Source organism: Orycteropus afer, unplaced genomic scaffold, assembly GCF_000298275.1.
Source record: "Orycteropus afer afer isolate SDZICR_OR568_19922 unplaced genomic scaffold, OryAfe1.0 scaffold00048, whole genome shotgun sequence".
NCBI lineage: Eukaryota > Metazoa > Chordata > Mammalia > Tubulidentata > Orycteropodidae > Orycteropus > Orycteropus afer.
Window position 1 is genome coordinate 8,450,378 of NW_006921635.1, and position 23,425 is coordinate 8,473,802.

The window sequence follows — 23,425 nt, forward strand, 5'->3', positions numbered from 1 at the left end:
CCATATCTGCATATAACACAGCCACGTAAATAACACGCACACTCATATAACATGCACAGTGCACACAGAAAACTAGCACGAGGAGGTTGTGCATGTTTGCAAAAACGTATGATGAGCCATTATTTGCATAAAGGTATGGTACTACAGGTGGGAAATGCTGGCAGCCACAACTGCCATGATCATTTGAGACTGTTCTCAGTGAGTGTGTGACCAGGAGAAGGGCCTGGAAGATGACCAACCTCATCTTACTCACCTTGGAGTCTTTTTTAACCCACACTCAGAATCTTTACTCAGTAAACAATGGTTAAATTAAATTTCTGGGCATTGTTGCAGTTGAGGTGAGGAAGCAGTTTTCCAGAACATTCCAGAGAGGGGGCAAGAGGCACCTAAGTAAACTCTGCCTTTATTAGAATTGAGTCAGTGATCCCCAGAGGGGACAAGCCTAGCAAGGACCAACTGAGTAGACGCTTTGCAAGTTTCCTTTGTTCTCACAGCAAGCCTGCCAGTGGATATGATTATCCCTGGAGGTGAGGCCCAGAAAAGCTGCCTGGCCAAGGAATAACCAGCCAGTAGCCGGACCAGCCAGCACTCATGCCCACTTCTCTGCCTCCAAATTCCAGCTATGATGTGCCTGACACTATTTCCTTCCACATCTGACTTTCCAGGGATGACCATGAAGAGCTGCTTTAAGTCCCATGAGAGCAGAGACCACGTATGTCTCAGCAATGAACAAATGAATGAATGAATGTCCCTCCTAAAAAAAAAAAAAAAAAAAAAAAAACAGTTGCCATCCAGTCAACTCCAACACAAGGACTTGAAAATAACCCTTAAACCAGTTGATGTTGATTCTGACTCTTGGCGACCCTGTGTGTTACCAAGTAAAAGTGCCCCTCAGAGGGTTTTCATAGCTATGACCTTCAGGAAGCAGGTCACCAGGCCTTTCTTTGGTGGCACCTCTGATGTATATGAACCACAAACCTTTTGGTTATGGGCCAAGAGTCATAAGTGGTTAACTATTTAATGCCACAAAATCCCACTGACATCAAGTCTGACTCAGCAACCCTATAGGACAGAGTAGAACTGCCCCATTGGGTTTCCAAGGGTGTAATCTTTATGGAAGCAGCCTGGTACATCTTTCTCCCACGGAGCAGCTGGTGGGTTTGAACAGATTACCTTTCAGTCAGTAGACAAATGCTTTAACCACTTCCCCCAGAGAACTTGGAGCACCCACATGCACTTCCCTGTAGGACCAACAGATGGCGGCAAAGGAACAGCTTATGGAAGGAGCCAGCCAACGGTTGCCTTCAGGGTTTTTTTTAATTGATGTCCCTGCTTTCCCTGAGCTCTGCAAACCTGGTAGCTAGAACACTTTCCCCAGGTGGAGCCACAGGTAGTGCTGACTGACTGCGGTTCACCTTTCCTGTTTCCAGCGCTCTGCCCCGCCTCAGAGACCAGGATGTGTCCAGAGCCCAGGCCTTAATGCCAGGAAGGCTTTAATGTCAAATAAACCGGTGCAGAAACGGCTTGTTTACTTACAAAGACAGAAGAAAAGGCACCACATCCCCAGGCCCAGCGAGTCAGACAGGCCGTCTCCAAACGTGGCCTCACCGTCCACACGGTACTTCTGATTTGCCTGTGAGGAAGTCTAAGGGGAAAGTTTGCAGTGGAGTAGAGGTTGGTGGGGCGTTTATTCTTGTCTGAGACTGAGGTTGGGGGTGTTTGGGGGGCAGTATGGCGGTGGTAAAAAGAAGGGCCTAGTAGGATCAAGTGGGATTCACTTTGGAGAGCTAAGGGGCTTCTCTTGGGATCCTATTTTACCAGAGCGGGCCAACCACTCATGCTGCCTTTGAGCGTTCTGAAACGCCTGCCCGTTTTCCTAGGTGAATGGTACTCTCCCTGTGCTGCTGGGGTGTTTGCATCAGAAGGAAAGAGCCAAAACAGGGCAGAGCGACAGAGAGAAGTGGGGGTGCTGTTTTCAAATGTATCCAGTACAGCCTCGGGGCGTATTCAGACTGGCCCCCCCACACCTGTTTTGAGAAGGTGTCTACTTTGCTCTAGATTTTGTGGTGCAGTGGAGTGAAAGGGAACTTGTGAAAGTGGGCCCAGCCTAGGCCTTGTTCATTTTCACTCTATGGAAAAAAAGCTCAGTTTCCAAACTAACCCTCTCCAGTGCGCACACGCACACGCACACACCTTCCCAAATCCAAGGCCCTACTGTACCAGGTGCTACTTTAATGAAAGAACCACCATCCCAAAGATCTGAGTACAGATGTTGTTGTTATGTGCTGTGGAGTCAGACCTGACTCATAGCGACCCTTCCTGAGTACAGATGGTATCCTAGATGTATGTGGAGGTGGGAAGTGAGGGGGTGTCGAGTCCAAGGAGGCCCCCAACCCGAACCCCAATCATCTCTCCACATCAGCCACCCCTTTCCTCCTAGTTCCTGAGGTGGGAGGAATAGCACAAGGTGATTTTGTTTTATGAAAAGTGGTTTTCTTTTATTACCTGTGATAGCAGACTGGGGGTGACCCTTGCAACAGGAAATTAGCATTGAATTCATTGAGGGGGGGTGATAATGACTGCTCCTGACCATCTGCTTGATAAGTTAATGCCATTTAATTAATAAATCAGTTATACAATGCCAGAGGCCTAACTTCAAAATAAGGGGAAGGAAACGGTGGTGTTCCCCAAGGAGAGAGAGAGATGGAGACAGAGAGAGACAGAATCCTTAAGACTAAAAGCCACTTGGCCAAGGCTAGGATCACCAGGGGCCACCCTAAACCACCCTCCACTCATTTCCCCCCAAAGCAGTAAGCAGGTTAGGATCACCCCTTTCTGAGAATCCCAGGAAACCTACAGAACATTCTGCCCCCCAGAAAAATGCACAGAAACAATGGTCGCACGTTTTATATATCAGGGATTCACTGACGTGGTCAGCCTACCTTCCAGGTTAAGCGTCCTGTCTAGAGAAAGCCCAACTAGCCAGACAGAGGTGGCTCTCCCAGAGTGGGACCATGAGAAAGGCTGAGTTTTTATTGAGGTGGTGGGTATACTATGCCGCAGACACACTCCCAGCGCTGAACACCCCTCCCAAAATGCCCACATGGCGCTTCTATGACGGGATTGGGAGATTTGGGGAGGGGAGGCGACTGTGGCAACGACCCCAGACAGCTGGTGCTCTGCTTGCGTTACTGAACACATGAGGGACGCCTGATCCCAGTAATGAAAGGGGAAAAAAAGTTACGTCAAAGAGGTCCTCGCTGGGGACCAAGGTGGACGGCGGTGAACGGAAGTGGCAGGAAGGAAATTCTTGCCTAGTGTCAGTTCCGGGCCTGGATGTCCTTGACGGTTTGGAGACCTTGGAGGGCCAGGGGTGTGCCCTCCTGGTCCCGCCACGCCAGAGAGAAGAGCGCTTTGGAGAGGCTTGGCTGGTGGAGGCCTAGGGTGCAATTCCCCAACCCCAAGGGAGAATCCAAGAATCCGGGGCACTGGTGGGAAACCAAAGAGGCTCCGTGATCGTGTTTCAAAAGCAGAAATCCACCGGCTGACTGGGATCACTGGCCTGAGGGGGAGGGCGGAGACCGGGATGGTTCAGACTGTACCATTCAGGTTCCAATTCCCCTGGCCCCCTGGCCCCTCCTTGTCCGTTCAGTTCCAGGCGCTGAGCTGGGTGCCCTTAGCTTTCAGGGACTGCGTGATCAGGCGTTGCAGGTGAGACTCAAAGGTTATGACTTCATCTCAGCCACCAGACAGAAAGCGCCTTGGGTCTTGGGGGCAAAGAATCGGGAACCCTACACCTCCCTAAGTAATCTGTTGTTTCAGCCCTACGCAATCTGCAGCCAGGCGGGGGGTGGGGTGGGGTGGGGGGCTGGGTCTCCAGGTACGTGGGGCCTACAGTTGCCCAGGCTGAGGGAACCTGGTCCTGCTGCCTCCTAACTAGGCACCCCTTCTCCCTCGTGCCACTGTGGAATCCGTCTCTCTGCTTGCTTAGCGCAGCGCTGGACTCCCGCCTGGGGCCAGAGTTGGGGATAAGAGAGCTGGGAAACTCCATTTGCATAGGCTCTGGGAAGCTGGGCAGGGTTGAACCAGGCAAGAGTCTATAATCTTTGTGCCTCAGTGATCCACCCGGAGTCAGAGCGCTCCCAGTGGCCTTTGTGCCAGGTAGATGGGGCACAGGGGAGGATCCGAGGCAGGGGAGGAAAGCCCAAGACACCCAAAGCAGGAATCTTAGTTCCCAACCCTGGGGGACAGGAACACCCTGAACAGAGCCAGGTCGCCCTGCCCCCCAGCGCTCCCGGGCACGCTCCTAACTCCCTCTCCCTCCGGGCTCAGATCCCTACAGCGAGTATCCGCATTGGCCCGGCTGCACGCATTTTGTAGTGGAGTTTTCCATCCCCAGATATTTTTCTTCATCTACCTGGAACAAAGGCCGCCACTCGGCAAGGGTGGGGATGGTAGCCCAGGGAGTGGACCATGGAAATAGACGCTGCACTTGCACACTGAGAAACAGCTGCCAGAAGAAATGAAATGTCTTTGAATGGAAAGCACCTAAGACACACATCAAAACGCAGAACACACCATGCCCATAGACTTCTCTGCATCCGGGACACAGGTATGGCAGATATGCACACCTCCACCTGAATTAGCACTGGTGGTTCCCACTCAGGTTCCAATTCTGGCTCCACAATTTCCCAGCTGATCTTGGGAAAGCGACTTCATTGTTCTGTGCCTCAGTTTCCTCCTCTGTCAAACATCCACACGTGATAGGTTAATTGTAAGGCTTAAAGGAGATCTGGGGTGCTGAGCCAGGTGCCCGGATGTGCACGTGTCCCTGAGATGCCAGCTGTTTTTATTATGATTGCTACGTGTACTTTGAACGCGCGCAGACACCTGCAACATATACATCTTGATTACACGCATCTTGATTATAAAACAACCAAAGGGATCTACATCCGGAACTGTCTTCAGCATGAACTTCCAGCTCCAAATTGGAAGAGACGTTTGCAGATGGGGACACACAAGTACATGCATACACATGCACGGACTCCAAACACCTGTAGTTCCTGGCCCCAGAACACAACCCCCCCCCAAAAAAGCTACTTATAGGAACGTAATATGAACAAATACGGCTACATACATAAGAGCTCAGGTCGTGTCTCGCAGCCTCCCATATGCATCCGAACAGCCACTGTCTTGGCTGGTCGTCTGAGGTCAAATTTGGAAACCAGCGAGGCAGAAAGTTTGAGACCGCTAAGCATTTCAAGCCTCTTGCAGCGAGCAAAGGCGGCTGCCTGTCTGCTCGCTTAGGCGAAAGGTCAGGACCCGGTTTTTCTTCTTGGATGGAGTTTTTTTAAGGGCCTATACGCCGGGAACTTTCCCCACAAAGGAAAGGTGGGTCCGAGGACGGCGCAGATCTTACAAATACATACATGCATACACGCATATAAACACTTTTGCACACCACACCCGCGGCTCCTTCGGGCTTGCCAGGACCCAGAGCAGGGAGCGCAGGGTCGTGACCCCTGGCTCTGCCCGAGCGCGCCCTTCGGCCCCTGCAATTAGCGCCAGGAGGTCAGCAGGAACCCGGACGCCTTCAGCCGCGGCTTAAAGCCTAGCAAAAGGCGAGCCCACCCCTCCAGTTCGCCGATTGCAGACGCCAGGGCTCAGCCCGACTGGGAACCGTCCGAAGGGGAGGGGGCGGAGGGCTCCAGCTGGCACCCGCATTTGTCACCTTAAATCTCCATATGACCAAGTCGCTGGGCCCCGCAGGCCGAGGTGGCTGACCCCAGCCCCAGCCGGGACCTCAAGAGTGGCTGCTCCCAAGAACTGTGGCCTTTGTCCCTGTAGACGCGGCCAGATTAAAAAATAAAAATATTCCAAAGTTCTAGAGGAAGGAAGGGAGCTTGTGAGGAAAGCGAAGTCGCAGTAAGGGGAGATACGGAGGTGTAAGTTGGGGACGTGGAAATCCTTTCTCTTCCCATCTATCCACCCGGGATTCAGGTGGAGGACAGGGGTGGGGTCTGCCCGAGATTCTACACACAGCAGCAAGGTACTTGGCGACGGGACGAGGCGCAAACGTCTTCTCCCTGAATTACCAAACGTTCTTTGGAAACACAAGGGCTTGGAAGGACTGTTTTTCTCATCTGAGGCCCAAGGAGAAGTGAAAGCGATACCCAGGAAAGAGAGGAGGGTCGCCTCTTCCGAGGCTGGGGCTGGGTCGGGGGAGCGCGCGGGCTGGGGGTGGTGGGATGAGAAAGGCACCAACTTGAAGCTCTGGATCCGGGGAGGCGCGGGGAGTGCAGAGCGAGCGTCCGCTGCGGCGCATTCGCGGGTCAGACAGATAGGTGGCACTCGAAGCCCGGGGAAAAAAAAAAAAAAAAAGCGAAGGCGCCGGCCCGGAGTGGCCTCCGCGGCGTCCGCCGCCCCACCATAAAGCCTGCGGCGAGATTGCGACCGGCGCCAGGTGAGTAATAGACAACGAAATCCAGAGAGATTGCGAGCAGTTCACCCCGTCCATCAGCGCCACAAGAGTTACTCATTAACATCACTATATACAAATCAGATACACAGGAGATTAAAAGGAAAAAAAAGGAAAAGGCCAGTCCCGAGGAGAGGCAGGACCCACGCGTCTCAGCACCGTCCCCGAACTGGGGGGTGGGGAGGGACAGAGGTGAACGAATCTGGACAGAAAGAGCCAAGCGCAGCGTTTCTTCCCTCATTGAGGCGCAGTGGTTTTCTCTCCCACCTGAGAGTGCAGCTTCTCAGGGGCGCAGGCACCGCGCGCAATCGTGGGGCCAAGATCCCGCCCGGCTCTCAGGCTCCTCTGCGCATCCGGCGCGCGCCCTGGGGAACTCTGGCTCCACCTGGGCGCTAACTCCTCAAAGGCCCCCAGGCTGTGTGCTCTGGGCCTCGGAGACTCCCCCACCTCCACCTTGTCTCCCCCGCCCCCACCCCAGGAGTGCGGTGGGGGTCCCCACGTGCTCGGCCGAATGGAAAGGGCTTTGCCCCCCTCTCCAAACACCTCCCTCCCGATTCCCTTAAGATGGGAGGGGATCCTTTTCGCCTGCCATTCGGCCGGCTCCTAGGTGACAGGGACCTGGGGCCAGGCTGGCGGACTTCGGGGATGGGGGGAAGGGGAGGCAGCCGCCAAGCAGACTCCGACTGGGTCCTCACGTCACGGCCCCCAGGGCAAGAAAAGGCCTGGGGACTGACTAACCCTCCAGAACCTTCCAGCCTTCTCCCCGCCCCCCTCAACACACCTCTGAGGCGAGGCTGGGGGGTGGGGAGCCTGGGAGACCAAAAGACCGGCAGCCGCTTCACCATTTTTTATTGAATGTTTCTAAGATAAATTGAACTTCAAAAGGCAACTCCCCGAACTGCCCGGAGACGGGTTGGAGGGGAGAACTGTGGAGGGTGTTGGCCGCCCGGCTGACTTTTCCCCCGGAGGGGGTCAAATATGCGACCTGGAATTACCTTTCTCGTGCAAAGACTTTCCTGGCAGTTACCTTTTCCCTTGCAGGGCCCAGCTCAGTGTGCGCCGAATGGCCGCGCTTCCCAAGTGCAACCTAGAGAAAGGATGGAGCCTTGTAGGGGCGCCTTGGGTCAGCCCGGTCCAATTGGGACCCCAGAGACTGCTGGCGGTGGGGGGGGCGGACGTGGAGTCTCTCGCCCACTTCTCCAACATCGAGGTCTGGCTGCGCGCGGATTCTGCTAGTCTTTTCCCGCGCCAAACACTGGTGAGGGGAGGTTGTTTTTGTTTTTGTTTTTTACCGTGGATTCTTCCAGATCAATGTGGAAAGGGAGAGCAAGTGAAAACGAAAAAGTTCGCAGTTCCTGAACTCATTTTTGGCGGCATTCGTGTGGGAAAAGGTGACTTGGGGAGCGAAACAGTTTTTCCCCAGTACAACTTAGTATCCGAAATTGCTAGTCTATCCGATTTCCAAGCGCCCCTCCCCCAAATTCCGTCTCCGTTTTTACTCCCTAATTTAAAGGAAAAGTAATTTCAGATCGAAGCGGCTCCCTTTGCCAGAGTAAGGGACTTTTGTTTTTAGCTTTGTAACTTGAGTGACAACTCTTCTTGGTTCACTGGGGGCGGTCTTAATATTTAAAGGCAAAGACCAGGGGGGAAGGAAGGAGGGGTGGGTGGGAAGGGATGGAATCCTCTCTTCACCTTCACAAAAGTTAGTTTCCTAAAGAAAGCAATTAACATGAGGCCCAGAGACATTTCAATAAAAATTTATTGAAATTTCGGTAATGTTTTTTTAAAGAGAGGGGAAAAAAAATACAGAAAACCAAAGAACTCATGAACAATTGTAACACAAAATATACCTTCATGATTTTTTTTCCTTTCAATCATCTTTCAGCACCTGACTCGTGAACTGTGAATATCTCTCGAGGCAAAACACCATCAATATCGACAACAGCAGTAAATACCACCTTGTTTTGAGGAAATGGGAAACTAGCAGATAGAAACATAGAAGAAAAACAGACCATCCAGGCAGTCTCTGTACTATCCTCCCAGTCCCCCCAGCAACTTTGGCATCACTCCTGGGGAGTTATATTTTATGGAATTGATAGGAGAACCTGGGGAGTGGCACCCCTCTCCCCAATTTTGGCTAAAACAAGCAGTGGCATTTCCCTCCACTCTTGGATGTAAAAAAAAAAAAAAAAAATTAAATTAAAATTTTTGCAGGCAACTCTTTCGAAAATGTGTTGGTGCAGCTTTAAAGGGTGTTTTTCAGTTTTAAAAGCGATCCGGTGGCCTTGAAGTCAAACTGACTAAAGGGGCAACAAGGACACGAAAGCTTGACAGTGGGAATCCTATTTACAGAGAACTATGTACAATGTCAATAAATTAAAATCGAATTTCCAAGCATTCATATTCCACCTATTTACAAGAGTTATCAAATAATTACATAAATACTTTGTCTAATAGTCTCGCTTCTTCTTTATTATTTTTAAAACCTTGTCATTGCATATACAGGAAAAAGAAAGAACTGCTCGAGAGACATGTATCTGGCCACAGAGCTTCCATCAAATAAATTCATTGGCTGTGTTTTCCCCAACCCCCCTTCAACTTCTCCGGACTACACACACACATACACACCTTGGGGTTGCCAATTTGAGGGCTAAAGATTGGGGAGCAGGGGTTGGGAGTCCTGTTGTTTGTTTTTCTTTTTTTTTCTCTAAAAGCAAGCGTTCAAAAAAAAAAAAAAAAACCCACAAAGTACATTACCGTGGAACATGCAAGAAGAGACCTATAGCGCCTCTTAAAACATCACAAGATAGTAAAAAGACACAGATTTCCTTAATATAGACTAAACAAGGAGGGCCGGGGACCTCCCTCCCCAAACAAGGTTGCTCGTAATTTATTAAGAACTGATATTCGAGTCAATCAATAGAAACTTTTTAATCCCCAACAGAATCACGTTCATGTATTCATTTGTCCCCATTATTTTAGTATGTTATACGTTTTTTTTTTTTTTTTTCTCTCTCTCACTTGACAGCGAAGGAAAAATAGGAATCCCCGCGGGAGGAGATAGATGCTTTTCCACATCTCACCCCATTGGTGGGCTTGGCTATCTTTTCTCTTCCACAGCTCCCAGCCCTTGCCTGGCTAGAAGCTGCTCTGGGCAGAAATGCTTTCCACTCCCACCCCCCGGTAGCGCAACGCAACAGACGCTTCTGGGCCCCCCAAACCTGGGCCAGATCCCGGATGTACACCCGGTACAGAGACCACGCCAAGAGGACTGGGCTTGTCTCTAGCGCATTCTCTCGGGGACTCAGGGACCCCTTCCCAGACGCGCCTGCCCAGTGGAAGGGCTAAGCTCATGGCACCCCCCCCGCGCTCTATCTTATTACACCCAAGAAAGTGCTCTGCAGACTCGACTGGACTGGAATGAAGAGACTTTTCTGGGGACGGGCTTACGGGGATGCGCTGCGGGACCTGTCGGGCTTGGCTTCCAAGCCGCTGACCAATCGCTGGATACTCTGCAGCTCGCTGGTGGCCGCCTCCTTCTCCGCGCAGAGTTTGGGCGACATGGACACGGAGCTGGAGGAGAGCGTGGAGGAGCGGCTGTTGAGTTCCGAGCCCGAGTCCACGGCCGCCGAGGCCGGGCTAGCGGCCAGGGTGGCGGCTTTGCCGTCCAGAGGCCCCGCGGCCGCCGCCATAGACGGCAGGGTGGTGAGCAGGCCGCTGCTGTCAGGCACCGGCACGGGGATGGAATAGGGGCTGTAGCGCAGGCGCGGACGCATGGTGTTCAGGTTCAGGAAAGGGTGGCGGTGCACCGAGTTGGAGGCTGCCGCCGAGGAGGCAGCCGCCGCGGCCGCCATGTATGTGTAGGGGTAGGGGAACAGGCTTCCGAAAGGCGACATGGCCAGGCCCTGGGGAAGGAAGAGCAAGACAGGCCTGAGTCAGAGGGTGGGGAGGGGCCCAGTGCACCCACCCCCAAAATAACTCCTTTGGACAATCATTAATCCTTCTCCATTGATGGGGAGGGGGAAGGCAGGGAGAAGACTCAGGCTGCCTTAAATTCAAACGTTAGCTGTGTCACCTCAGGGCAAGCGACATCTCTCTAGGCCTCAGCTTTCTTATTAAAAAAACCAAAACCAAACTCACTGCCACCGAGTCGAGTCCGACTCATGGTGACCCTCTTTGGGTTGCCGAGGCGGTAAATCCTAACGGAAGTACATTGCCGGCTTCCTTCCGCGGAGTGGCTGGTGGGTTTGAACCGCCAGCCTTCTGGTTAGCTGTCAAATGCCTTAGGCACTATGCCACCAGAGCGCCTTCAGCTTTCTCACAGGCAGAAAAAAACGCACAGGAAAATATTAAGTAATTGATATACTTATGGAGGACTTTGGATGGTAAATGAGTTTCTTCTTGTTAGTTGGTTGCCCTCCAGGTGATTCTGACTCATAGCGACCCCTGGCGACAGAGTAGAACTGCCCCATATGGTTTTTCTCTGGCAGAGCTGCTAGGTAGATTCGAACCTGCCAATGTTTCAATTAGTAACCAAGTACTGATACACCTGGGAGCTCTGGTGGTGTAGTGCCTCAGGCATTTGCTAAGCAGAAGGTTGGTGGTTCAAACCCACCAGACACTCTATGGAAGGAAGACTGGGCAATCTACTTCCATAGAGATACCGCCTCAGGAACCCCAGGAGGGGTCACTCATTGTAACTCCACCACAGCTGAGTTGTTTTTTTTTTTTTTTTTTACTGGTAGACCTGGCCCTCCAACTCCTAGCGACCCCTCCGTGGGTTTCCGAGGCAATATCTCTTATAGAAGTAGATTGCCCAGTCTTCCTTCCGAGGAGTAGCTGGTGGGTTTGAACTGCCAGCCTTCTGGTTAGCAGTCAGATGCCTTAGGCACTATGCCACTAGAGCTTCCATACCTGACCCTAGGCCCATTAAAAATTCTCACATCAGGGTGAGTAGCTGCACCTGTTAAATGGAACTACAGATTTGGGGTGCCCCACAAAGGTGGCTGAGTGGAAACCAGAGGGCTTATGTTATGTGACATGAATTAGGATCATTGTTCCATTCTTGCACTTGCCCCACACCTACCCTAGAAAACCCAAGGAAGATCTTAACCAAAAAGGAAAGACAGGGAAGGGGGGGAGTCAAAGGACGTTTGCTATAAACGGGAACAAAGATATCACCTAGCCTATTAGGTGGTGTTACAGGTGGAAAAACTGCCTGTAAGATTCACTCAGCTAGTTAGTGGCAAAAACCAATCTTCAAATTCAAAGGTCGTGGTTGGGTCCAGTTCTCTCTCTGGTAGTAAGTGCTTCTTGGCCTGGACAGCCCCTGGCCCACCTATGTCTACCCACCTCCCACAGGGTCTTCAGGGGGAAGCCAGCAGAGGAGATAGGAAAGTGAGAGAGGCCAGAAGCCAACCCTTTCCTCAGTACCCTCCCCTCAAAGTGGAGACCGGTCTTGCCTTTTGGCTCAGAAAAGGGAGACGAATTCACTCAGACAAAACAGAAGGCCAGAGCGTGCAGAAGCCAGGTTAACCGGCTCAGAGCGTCAGCAGTGGCCTCCGACTTCTCCCCGCCACCCGTCCCTCAGCATGTCTGAGCTCTGCAGGGCAGCTGGGCCTGCCCTAGCCTCTGCCTGTCTGCTCCTCTGACATTTCCCACACAGGCACAAGCTCTTAACCCTTTGGGGGAAAGGGCTGCCCCACTGGGGAAGGGGAAGGGAAAGAGCTGTGAATTGGGCAGAAAGACTGAAAGGAATAATCAACTTCTACCAAAGGCTCACTTTCCTTTTTCCCAGGCCTCATCTTCTGGTCTCATTCCTGGGGGAGAGCTGGCTAGGAAACATTCAAGAGACCTTTCAACTCAGGAGCTCAAATCAGAGCTTGCCATGGGATCTGGTGTCAGATTCCTCCACCTTCCAGCTGAGTAACCTTGGGCAAAGTACCCAACATCTCTGGGCCTTCCTCTGATGTTTTGGATTAAAGGAGTCAGGTTAGATCAAGGACTTAGAAGTGTCTGGCACAGAGGAAGTGCTGCGAGAAGCCACTGTCATTATTCCCAACTATGTACAGTGCTGGAAACAACTCTTAATGTAGAAAAATATTTTTATAAAGTTTTTTTGGAGAGAGGTGAGTCTGTGATAAATCAACGAGCTAAGCTTGCCACCTAATAATGGCTCAAAAAAAATTATTTAAAGCTACTCGGCAAGGGGACTAGGTGAGGGTCTGGAATCAAAAGGCGGGAAGGAAAGAAAGAAGGGGAGGGGTGGCAGGACCCGTACAAGTACCTGAGAAGCCAAGACGTGCTGCTGGAGGTGGAAGGGCAGGGTGGCCGCCGACGCTCCCGACAGTCCCTGCGCCGCCGCAGCGGAGGCCATGGCTGTGGAATCCAGGCCCGAGACGCCGGTCGAGGCTCCCGACACGGTGGCCAGTAGGGGCCCCATGCCAGCAGCCATGCTGGAGAAGGCGCCCCCCATGGCAAACTGGCCTGGGTGCAGGAAGAGCGGGTGCCCGTTGAAGAACTGCTGGCCCGCCAGGCCGGGGGCGAAGCCGAGCCCCGGCAGGGGGCCCTGGCCCAGGTGCGCGGCAGCCGCGTCCGTCTGCACCGTGAGTGGTGCGAAGGCCTCCTTGCCCGGCAGCGCGCGCGCCTCCTCGGCCTTGGCCGTCACCGCCCCCTCGCGGCCCGGGCTCCGGCGCTCCTCGGCGCCCAGGCCACGGGTGCTGGATGAGATGGTGGCCGGGCTATGGCGAGAGTCGGGCGACGCCTTGTCCAGCCGGCCGCTGTCCCGGGGCCGGCCGCCGGGCTCGGCCGCGAAGAGGTGCGCCTTGGCAGCCGGGCTGCTGTTGTCGCGACACGGCTCCTCCGACGTGGTGGTGGAGATCTTGGCCGCGTCGCAGGCCTCGGGGCCGTGCTCCTCTTTGCTTTCAGCCTCGGCGTCGCTCTCGGCCTCGCTGGGACACAGATCTACCATGGGGGCGGGGGAGGTGGGGGACAGGCCTTTAGCTTCATTTCAGTTCCCGTTGGAATCCCAGCTCCTCCGCCACTTACTAACTGTGCAACTCCCAACAAGTCCCTTAACTTCTCTACACCTCAGTTTTCTCATCTGCAAAATGGGACTACTAATAGCTGACAACTTGGTTGAGAGGATTCAGGAAAAGCTAATAATAGTACATTGGAGGTATTTAAACCCAGCTGACCACCCACCTTTCAAATCGGCAGCTGTTTGTTATTTATGATGGTCTTTTTCTTTAAACAAGCATCTACTCAGTTTCCACTGTGTCCAGCACTGCCCATACATGCACGTTCTCATTTAATTGCAAATTCACATTTTTAAAAAAATCTGGCTCACTCTAAATTCACTGCAGAAACACACTCTACTTTCCAAGTCTTTTGTTTACTGAGTGATGGAGGTCGGCACCTTCCACATATTTGTGAATTATTTTGGAAGGATTTGTTTGACCAGAACCCTGACATCTGAATTCGTTAATGGGAGCAATGGGCACCCCTCCCGCACAGTACGCACTCAATGGAAGCTTCCCTGTGTTTGCCCCTGTCACTGCAGACAGAAAGGGGTGATGGAGACAACCATAGATGCTTTCCCCCCTTCACCACACCCTCTACGGGTGTTCCATCAGCCACAAGAGTAAAAGGGATCCTATTTGATGTTCAAAGCTGAAATGGATTAAAGACATAAAGGACTTTCATTTTATTTCACTTAAAAACAGGTTTCCCATTGAGAAAGCGTGTATGTGTCTTTCCATATAAATACTGCTTGCTCTTTAAACACAGGAAACGGGCCGGGGATTTGAATCAGCTCATTCATCCCCTCCCCCTCCTCGCTCAGATCCCTGGGGCTCTACCTGACCCTACCCCGCCCCCCAATAGGTCAACCATGTCTCTCCAGTGTTCTCAGCTACCTTCCCTGTTACAGGTGACAGAAAATCCCCTTCTCGGCCTGTCCCCCACTGGCCAACACATTTTAACCTAGAGTTCAAAGATGGCCAGAAAGTCAGTCAGTCACTAGGTTGATATGAGAGAGAGAGAGATAAGAGAGACATGGTCCAGGCCCATTTCAGAACTGTCCCCAGAGACGGAATATACAGACACTCCCCTCTCCAGCCAAATCAAGGTTTGGAGAAGTGGTTCTGAGTGCTCCTTGTACCCTTCCCAATGTGGCTCCTGTTTATGGAACTTCTAGAGGCTCTGTAGCTTTTGGGAAGTCCCCTGGCCGGTGTCACCCACAACCCCTTCCACTCCTCCCAGGCCCTGAGGACCTGCGGTCATCACAGAGGTGACCGGGCTCACCTTTGAGATTCGATGTCCCCACCGTGGACACTGCAGGGGATGAAGACTGGGCAAAGCAGTTGAAGGCGGCCTGCTCGCTGGAGGATTCATCCGAGGTCCCATTCTCCTTCTTGTGCCTTTCGTCAAACACCCTCATGGACTGAAGGGTCAGCTGTTTTCTGTGGCAGAAGCCCACACCCAGTGTTAGAGAGCGTAATCCATTTCCCCTCTTTGTTTCTCTCTGGTTGCCAAAGAGGCACATATACACCTCACCCTGACCACACTAATTCTCTGAAATCAGCCAGCCCCAGGCTGGCCACACACACACCCAGCCATTGTCCCTGACCCTCGAACTGGGCAGAAGGGACAGTGTGGCAGAGGAGGGCAGAGGAAAGAAGGTGGCTTTGGTTGGGTTGGTTCCAAGGTGGTTCAGTGGGGACAACTACGGAAGGGGCATTTGCTTGGGCTTTGAAATTTTTAAACCAAAGGTCGAGGTTGGAGCTGGCAAGAACCTGCTCAACAGCTGGCCTCACAGAAGGAGGGGAATGGGAACATAATGTCTGCCCTCAGCCTACCAAGCTCCTGAATGCCTGTACGATTGCCAGGAAGTGGTTATTTCATGGTGCACTTTACTGTAATCGCTTCACCAACACATTAATTGGAGTAAAAATCTAGTTAGATTTTAGAACAACTTTGTAATGCCCACCCTGCCCCCAAGGGCATAGGTTAAAAATCTGGGTGATTTTAGAAATTCTTGGAAATGGGGTGAGGAGGGGGACAGCTTCTTTCACATACTATCCAGCTGTCTCCTTAATGCAAAATGATCCGTAGACACATGAAGGAGGGAGCTCTAGTCTTCTCAAGGGGCCTTGGTTCTGTCTGGTGGCATTTGGAAAACAAGACTGCAGAAATTCCACAGCGTGCTGTGAATGGCTTAGTTCTTTTTTGGGACTTGCCCAGGAAGACCTGAAATTAATCAGGAATTAATACACATCCTTATAGAATCTGTAATCCCTGAGACTTTTCTTCCAGAGATGACTAAGGTGTCACCTAGTTAATTTCCTTCAAGGTAACAAGTAGGAGGTAGGAAATGTCTAGCATCTGTAAGCCACTGGCAGGGGTGGGGGGAGGTAAACTGTTCCTGCATGTTTCTCACCTCACTTCCAACACTTGGAACCTGAGGGCTCTAAGAAGGACGTTATTCATCAATGATCTAGGAAAATGTCTCAACTCACCTTTTTTCTCTTCTGCCATTTCCAGTGTCCCGGAAACCTTTTGCGAAAGGGTTGTTGTCTATTTTTAACTGAGTTATCTACCGGAGGAGACACAGGGAGAAAGAGACATTAGCTTCCTTTTCTAGAATGTTTTGGGAGGGTTTCCCCCAACCCAGCCATCTCCTAGAAATGTGACTGTTAACAGAAGACCTACACATACAAGTAGGCCAGGTGGGAAGAGAAAGGAAGCAGGCTGGAGGTCCAGTTTGCAGGGCGCTGAGAGAAAAACCAAAAAAAAAAAAAAAAAAAAGTCTCCAGCGATGGCTTGTTCTTCCCAGAGAACAGGCCAACCTAGGAACTCCAGGGCTAAATGATCCAACCGGGAAATGCCTCCCTTTCTTTGGGCAGACGACAGCTAGAGTTTGGCCACGGAAAAGTTTGCCAAAAGGGGCAACCTGCAGATTCTAAAATTATGTTTTCACTTTGATTTTCTCATCCAATGCAATTAATCATAAAACACATTATGGCGCACTCCCTGTCCTCAAACACACACACACACCAACCTTTTCCATGAATCTAATAAAGTAATTTATGGCGTTTCACTACCCTGGTGCGGGAGTGGATTTTATTTATTTATTTAATTCTGGCTTGGGGAAGGGGGTGGTAAGGAATTACAATACTGACAATTACAGATGAAAAGGGAGAGAATGACCCCAGGACACATTTCTTTTCATTTATATGCTTTGCCACCGCCATGAGGTAGAGGAGGCCGGTGGTCTCTTTGTGTGACCAGAAACATTTCATTTTGTTGTTACATTAACAACTTGGTTTTTTGCAGGATTCCAAGTCTAGAGATGTTATCTTCTGGAGAATACCAATGAGAAAGAAAAAAAAAAAAGAGCCATCATATGTAATCAATCTTTCCAATCCCTTCCCTTTGGGGGAAACAATTATATAAACGGAGCTCTCCAGAGGTAAGAAAAGGGTCCCTTGGTTGGATTCTTGTTCTTGGAATTAATGGCTGTGTGTGAGTTCAGGTCTGCTTTGGGCAGGGACAGGCGGTCATCCTGTCATAGTCGCTAGACTAAGGAAACAGGTTTGGGACACCCCCATGGTGTACCTATGATGAGAGCAAGTAAAAATGCAGGGTGTTGTGGAGTGAGCTGGGCTCTCACTGGGAGGGGGGTGTCCTCAGCCCCCCTTTCTGTAACTGTCACACTGGGGACTGGTGGTTCAATAGCTCAGGTCACTTTCTCTGTGTCGGTGCAGTATACACCTGCCCGTGACTCTCAGGTCACCATAATCTTAGATCTCAGGGGCTGCCTGTGGCTCCCTTGGGGGTGCTCCTAACCCCTGGCCTCAGGCCCAAGGGAGGGGAAAAGAAAAAAAAAAAAAAAAAAACTTTGGTTACCTCCTCTCCAAAGCCTCAAACAACTCGATTAGCATGATCCTGTGATCCCTAGGTTTTTCCAGGCACCCATACACACACACATACACACACACACAAATCATAAAAAACACAGCAACATAAAAGGTAATAAAAACCAGACCAGCTTCTCCAGATTCCTGGCTAGGGGAGAAAAGCAGGTCTCCACGAGGATTCTCCTCCCAGGTCCCCAAATGGCTCAGGGCTTTGACTTTTGAGCCCATTCATTTCAAACCTGACTTTCTTGATGGTCTTTCCTGAAAGGGACATTTAATGAACCTCAAAGGATACAGGACAAAGTCCAGTGCTGGGGGGAGGCCGCACCAGCGTGTGGGCTACAGGGGTTTCTCATTGGCAAAGTTAGTTTAGCGTTTTGTACGCGACTGAATTCCTAGCTAGTCTAGTTTTTTTTTTCCCTTGCTCCCAGAGGTGCCAGCGCCCCCTTTTTTCCAAGTCCCACTGTCGGTCTTAACACAACAGAGAACTCAAGAGTCCCACCCCAGCTGTCTTGAAACTTGCTCATCCTTACCCAAAGCAGCTGGAAGGAGAGGAGAAATACCTTCAGTGCAAAGAAAAATCCCATTAGGTTACCTTATCATTCTGATAGGCCGTCACAGCGATAAACTCGGTTTCCGGGAACAAGTATGTCCGAAATGTACTATAGGGAAGTTTCAAGATGTCATTGGCCCTGACGATGTGGAAACGGGGCTGGTACTTGTGCATGGAGTTCAATATAGTCTGCAGGGCAGGGCGGAGACACACAGAGAAAGAGGATTTAGCAGGATAACAGGGATCTGAGGACACCCCTGCCAAGCTGACATCTCCCCACCGCAGGGTACCAAGCTTGGACCGAGCCCACCTCCTTGGGGTACGGTACCTCCTTGGGTACATTTCACTCCACGGATGTTATCTTCTGGAGAATACCAATGAGCTCCTCAATTTCCAAAGGGTCACCCCCCACCCTCACCATCTAAGGTTCATTCGTACCTTGAACCCTAGCCTACCTGAGTACCAAAACTATAATTCCCCTGCCACGTTGCGTGATCACTTGGGAAGGCCAAAGTCTTAAAAGATAGAGAAAAACATGCATTTTAATTTACAAAATGATCCAGGACTTTAAGCGCCCACTAATTGACGAGCCCAATCCACTTAAAGTCCCTAAAAGGCTGAACTCTAGAGAGGAATAGTTATGCCTTAATCAAATCAAGGCTGCAAATGCAATTCCTGCCGGCAAGAGACATTTCCTTGCCATTCACGTCTTCCTGGGCCTGATCTTTCTGCTTATTCCCCGCTTATCACTTTGTTTATTTTATTGAAATGTTGGGGAGGGGTAAGGGAAAGGGCAAAAGGTCCTTGGCCTGACTTTTCCAAGCAATTCAAGTTTCCTCCATGTTTCTGAGTGCTCTCGCACTGAACCCAACACACGCGACACCCATACAATCTTTACACCGAAGAGCCAAGTCCCTCATTTCAAGTCAACCTGACTTTCACATAAGCCCAATTATTATTATTTTAAAAGTACAAGGAAACCCAACTTTTAAAAATGTATTCACACCATTCAACCAACGTAGTCAAGGTTCAGAATCTTAAAACTCTCCCAAGAAATAATATGGCTGGTTTCAAAACAGGAGCATAATAGTTTAAAATAAAAACAAATGCATGATGAAATCCATTATGAAATGGATTTGAGATCGGAATGATTTGTTTTTAAGTTCACTATCAGGTCAGGAATTGGCCAAGAACCTGGAGCTGCTATGGAACGGGAGCCAGTTAAGTGTTCCCGCCTGGTTGCTTTCAGAACTCCAGGTCTCCCATTACCCGAAGAAAAACACCCCAGAATTCTCTGTTGCAGATCCAACAACTTTGCTACGGTTAACAACAGAGACCAAGCCAGGGAGACTTCTGAGCAGAAACACCCTATTTTAGAGGGAACAGAGACCCACTGTCTTTGCTACAGGGGCGAAAGGGAATTTTACTGATGGGAACAGTGAAACTTACAAATCCGTGTTTGTCCGAAATGTTGTTGGTGAGTTTCAGTTTGTGGAAAGTGACGACTTTGGACATCCACTGCTCCCCAGTGGCCGGGCTGTCCGGGTGAATATACATTCTCTTTGGCATTTCAGGGTCAGCCTTGCCTGCCACCATCCACCGAGAATTGTGAAATTTATACCGACAGTCATCAGCAGCTATAATGTCCATCAATAAAATATATTTGGCTTTCTTATCCAGCCCAGAACATCTCACTTTGAATGGAGGAAACATTCGCCTACAATTGCAGAGAGAAAAAGGAAAAAATTTTTTTAAATCACTTCAAACCCAAGATTTGTATCCTAAAATATTTAAACCATGATGAAAACTTCCTATGGTGACAGACGAGTGAGCTTATATTTTTAAGTCTAGGGCCAAATGGGATACAGCACTGCTTCCTCCTTCGACGTCTGAAGTAGTAACTATGCTGCGTGTTCCTGTCTTCAAAAGGCCCGAGATTCAGAATAATTATGGCACTGCATTTCTCTGTATCTTCTAATAATTTTTTAAAAAATCATTTTCTCTGTTTGACTTTACAGGCTGTTCCCTGCATGGACATTCTTGTCCACATCTTTTTCTGTAGGTGTCTAGTTCTAAACAGCCTGGGGTGGGACTGAGTTAAGTGGCCAGAATTGTCTGCCACCCATGGATGAGAAAATGTTCATCTTACCAAGGAAGTAAAACGTCAAGTTACCCGCCTCCCTGTTGCAGAAGTGCAGTCCCGCTGCTAGCGAAATGAAACTGCCTTCCAAGGAGTTCTGCAAATGAATTCTGCAGATCGGGCCGGACTTGGGGCCTGATCACCAGCTTGCCCTGCGCTGCTAACCACATTCCCCGACTCCCCAGGCCAGCCTCAAACTGGAGGATCGTGCCACCCAATTGCTGTTTAATTCCTGCAAGTGTTGGCATTCACTACTCTTGACTTAAAAGGAAACCCATCGCTGGGAAAATGACAAAATAGTTTCTGGGTCCTGGAAGGATTTATGCCAAACTTTGGCCTCATTTAGCATGCAAGGAGACAGAAAGCTGAAGCTATCAAGAGGGGAGTTTTATTTTTGTCCTCTCAACTGTAAGCCTTTCTAGATTCCAATGCCATAAAAAGGAAACCAGTGATTTGAAATGACTGTCGTAGGACTCTTCCATTCCAGCAGGTTTCAGACAGGCAGGTCCTCTAACATTATGTAAAACGTAGTTTATAATATTTGCACATAAAACAGCAGTGTGTGTCTCCCCATTGGCTCCCTAGGTCTGCAGACATAATGTTAATTATCCAAAATTCCCTGCTGACCACCCCCTCAGCTCGCAGACTGTGAAGTGGTGTGAGCAAACAAACTCCAAAGCCTTTCCATTCCGTCTGTGCAAACGGGCTCAGGGCCCTTCCAGACCTAGAAACCAGGCTGAAGGGCAGAAAAGGTGGGGGACAAATGCCAGGCCTCTCACTACCACACAAAAGGGCTGTAAGTTTTGTGGCTTTTCCCCCCCTCAGCAAGATAAAAATGTAACATACAAAACACAACCCCAACAAAGAAGAATGTTCCAGGAAGGTTTGAACTGCGAACTTCCTGCAGTGGGATGGGTTCCCTGTTTCTTGCAAAAATCTGTGCTCCTGTGAAAAAATTGTCTATCTATCCAGCCGGGAACACAGGACGCAGACCTAGGTAGGAAAAACTGCCAGCCGTAGACGCCCAGGTAAGCTGAAATTTCCTGCCGCTGGGGCAGGGCCCTGAGTCTGCACAGAGTTCTAGGGAAACTAAGTTTTCATCCAAGGCTTAGGAACTGGCAAACCCAGTATTCTGGGAGGAGAGAAATAAAGAGGGAAGAACCTCCAATAGCTTTTGGAGAGGGGGCCCGGTGGCTTACCTTCCGGACTTGGTAATCACCATCTCCGTGCCTCGCTTGTGGAATTGATCCCAAAGCTCTTTAGCCTCGAGGTGCACCTTGGGGTCGTCCTCCACCTCCTCTTCGGGCTCCATGGTCTTCAGAGGCCTCAGATGTGCCTGTGGCCCCAGGGACGAGAAAGGGATGCCGGTCTCGGCTGCCCCCACCAATTGATCCATGATCGGCTTGGCCAGAGCGCCCGGCAGCGAAAGCGCCGCGGCGCCGTTGGGAGGCAGAGTCAGCGCGGGGAAGAAGGGCGGCTGGTGACCCAGCACCGCGCTCATGGCGAAGTCCGGCGCCCGGTGAGGTAGGAACGGATGGTAAGCCATGCTTGTCCCAGGAATGACCGGATCTCTCATGGAGAGGCTCATGCACTCCAGGCGGGGCGCTGGGCTCCAGCCGGGGACAAGTCCGCAGCTGCTGTTTTGTTTTTGGTTTTGCTTTTTTTTTTTTCCCCCTCAACAACAGAACATAGTTTAAAAAAAAAAAAAAAAAAAAAAAAAAAAAAAAAAAAAAAAGTCTCCAGCGATGGCTTGTTCTTCCCAGAGAACAGGCCAACCTAGGAACTCCAGGGCTAAATGATCCAACCGGGAAATGCCTCCCTTTCTTTGGGCAGACGACAGCTAGAGTTTGGCCACGGAAAAGTTTGCCAAAAGGGGCAACCTGCAGATTCTAAAATTATGTTTTCACTTTGATTTTCTCATCCAATGCAATTAATCATAAAACACATTATGGCGCACTCCCTGTCCTCAAACACACACACACACCAACCTTTTCCATGAATCTAATAAAGTAATTTATGGCGTTTCACTACCCTGGTGCGGGAGTGGATTTTATTTATTTATTTAATTCTGGCTTGGGGAAGGGGGTGGTAAGGAATTACAATACTGACAATTACAGATGAAAAGGGAGAGAATGACCCCAGGACACATTTCTTTTCATTTATATGCTTTGCCACCGCCATGAGGTAGAGGAGGCCGGTGGTCTCTTTGTGTGACCAGAAACATTTCATTTTGTTGTTACATTAACAACTTGGTTTTTTGCAGGATTCCAAGTCTAGAGATGTTATCTTCTGGAGAATACCAATGAGAAAGAAAAAAAAAAAAGAGCCATCATATGTAATCAATCTTTCCAATCCCTTCCCTTTGGGGGAAACAATTATATAAACGGAGCTCTCCAGAGGTAAGAAAAGGGTCCCTTGGTTGGATTCTTGTTCTTGGAATTAATGGCTGTGTGTGAGTTCAGGTCTGCTTTGGGCAGGGACAGGCGGTCATCCTGTCATAGTCGCTAGACTAAGGAAACAGGTTTGGGACACCCCCATGGTGTACCTATGATGAGAGCAAGTAAAAATGCAGGGTGTTGTGGAGTGAGCTGGGCTCTCACTGGGAGGGGGGTGTCCTCAGCCCCCCTTTCTGTAACTGTCACACTGGGGACTGGTGGTTCAATAGCTCAGGTCACTTTCTCTGTGTCGGTGCAGTATACACCTGCCCGTGACTCTCAGGTCACCATAATCTTAGATCTCAGGGGCTGCCTGTGGCTCCCTTGGGGGTGCTCCTAACCCCTGGCCTCAGGCCCAAGGGAGGGGAAAAGAAAAAAAAAAAAAAAAAAACTTTGGTTACCTCCTCTCCAAAGCCTCAAACAACTCGATTAGCATGATCCTGTGATCCCTAGGTTTTTCCAGGCACCCATACACACACACATACACACACACACAAATCATAAAAAACACAGCAACATAAAAGGTAATAAAAACCAGACCAGCTTCTCCAGATTCCTGGCTAGGGGAGAAAAGCAGGTCTCCACGAGGATTCTCCTCCCAGGTCCCCAAATGGCTCAGGGCTTTGACTTTTGAGCCCATTCATTTCAAACCTGACTTTCTTGATGGTCTTTCCTGAAAGGGACATTTAATGAACCTCAAAGGATACAGGACAAAGTCCAGTGCTGGGGGGAGGCCGCACCAGCGTGTGGGCTACAGGGGTTTCTCATTGGCAAAGTTAGTTTAGCGTTTTGTACGCGACTGAATTCCTAGCTAGTCTAGTTTTTTTTTTCCCTTGCTCCCAGAGGTGCCAGCGCCCCCTTTTTTCCAAGTCCCACTGTCGGTCTTAACACAACAGAGAA

The 23,425-nt window shown here is 50.3% G+C and overlaps 1 protein-coding gene across 1 annotated transcript; it reads right to left on the bottom strand.

Moving 5' to 3' along the window:
• Positions 1-9,924: 9,924 nt before the first annotated feature.
• TBX3 (T-box transcription factor 3) lies at positions 9,925-21,678 on the bottom strand. Its single transcript, XM_007938194.1, has 8 exons — positions 21,290-21,678; positions 19,400-19,667; positions 18,406-18,465; positions 17,993-18,139; positions 15,997-16,073; positions 14,783-14,940; positions 12,765-13,441; positions 9,925-10,383 (listed from the first exon to the last, which is right to left on the bottom strand). Exons 1-8 carry the CDS (start codon positions 21,676-21,678, stop codon positions 9,925-9,927), a joined length of 2,235 nt encoding a protein of 744 aa, XP_007936385.1.
• Positions 21,679-23,425: the final 1,747 nt, after the last annotated feature.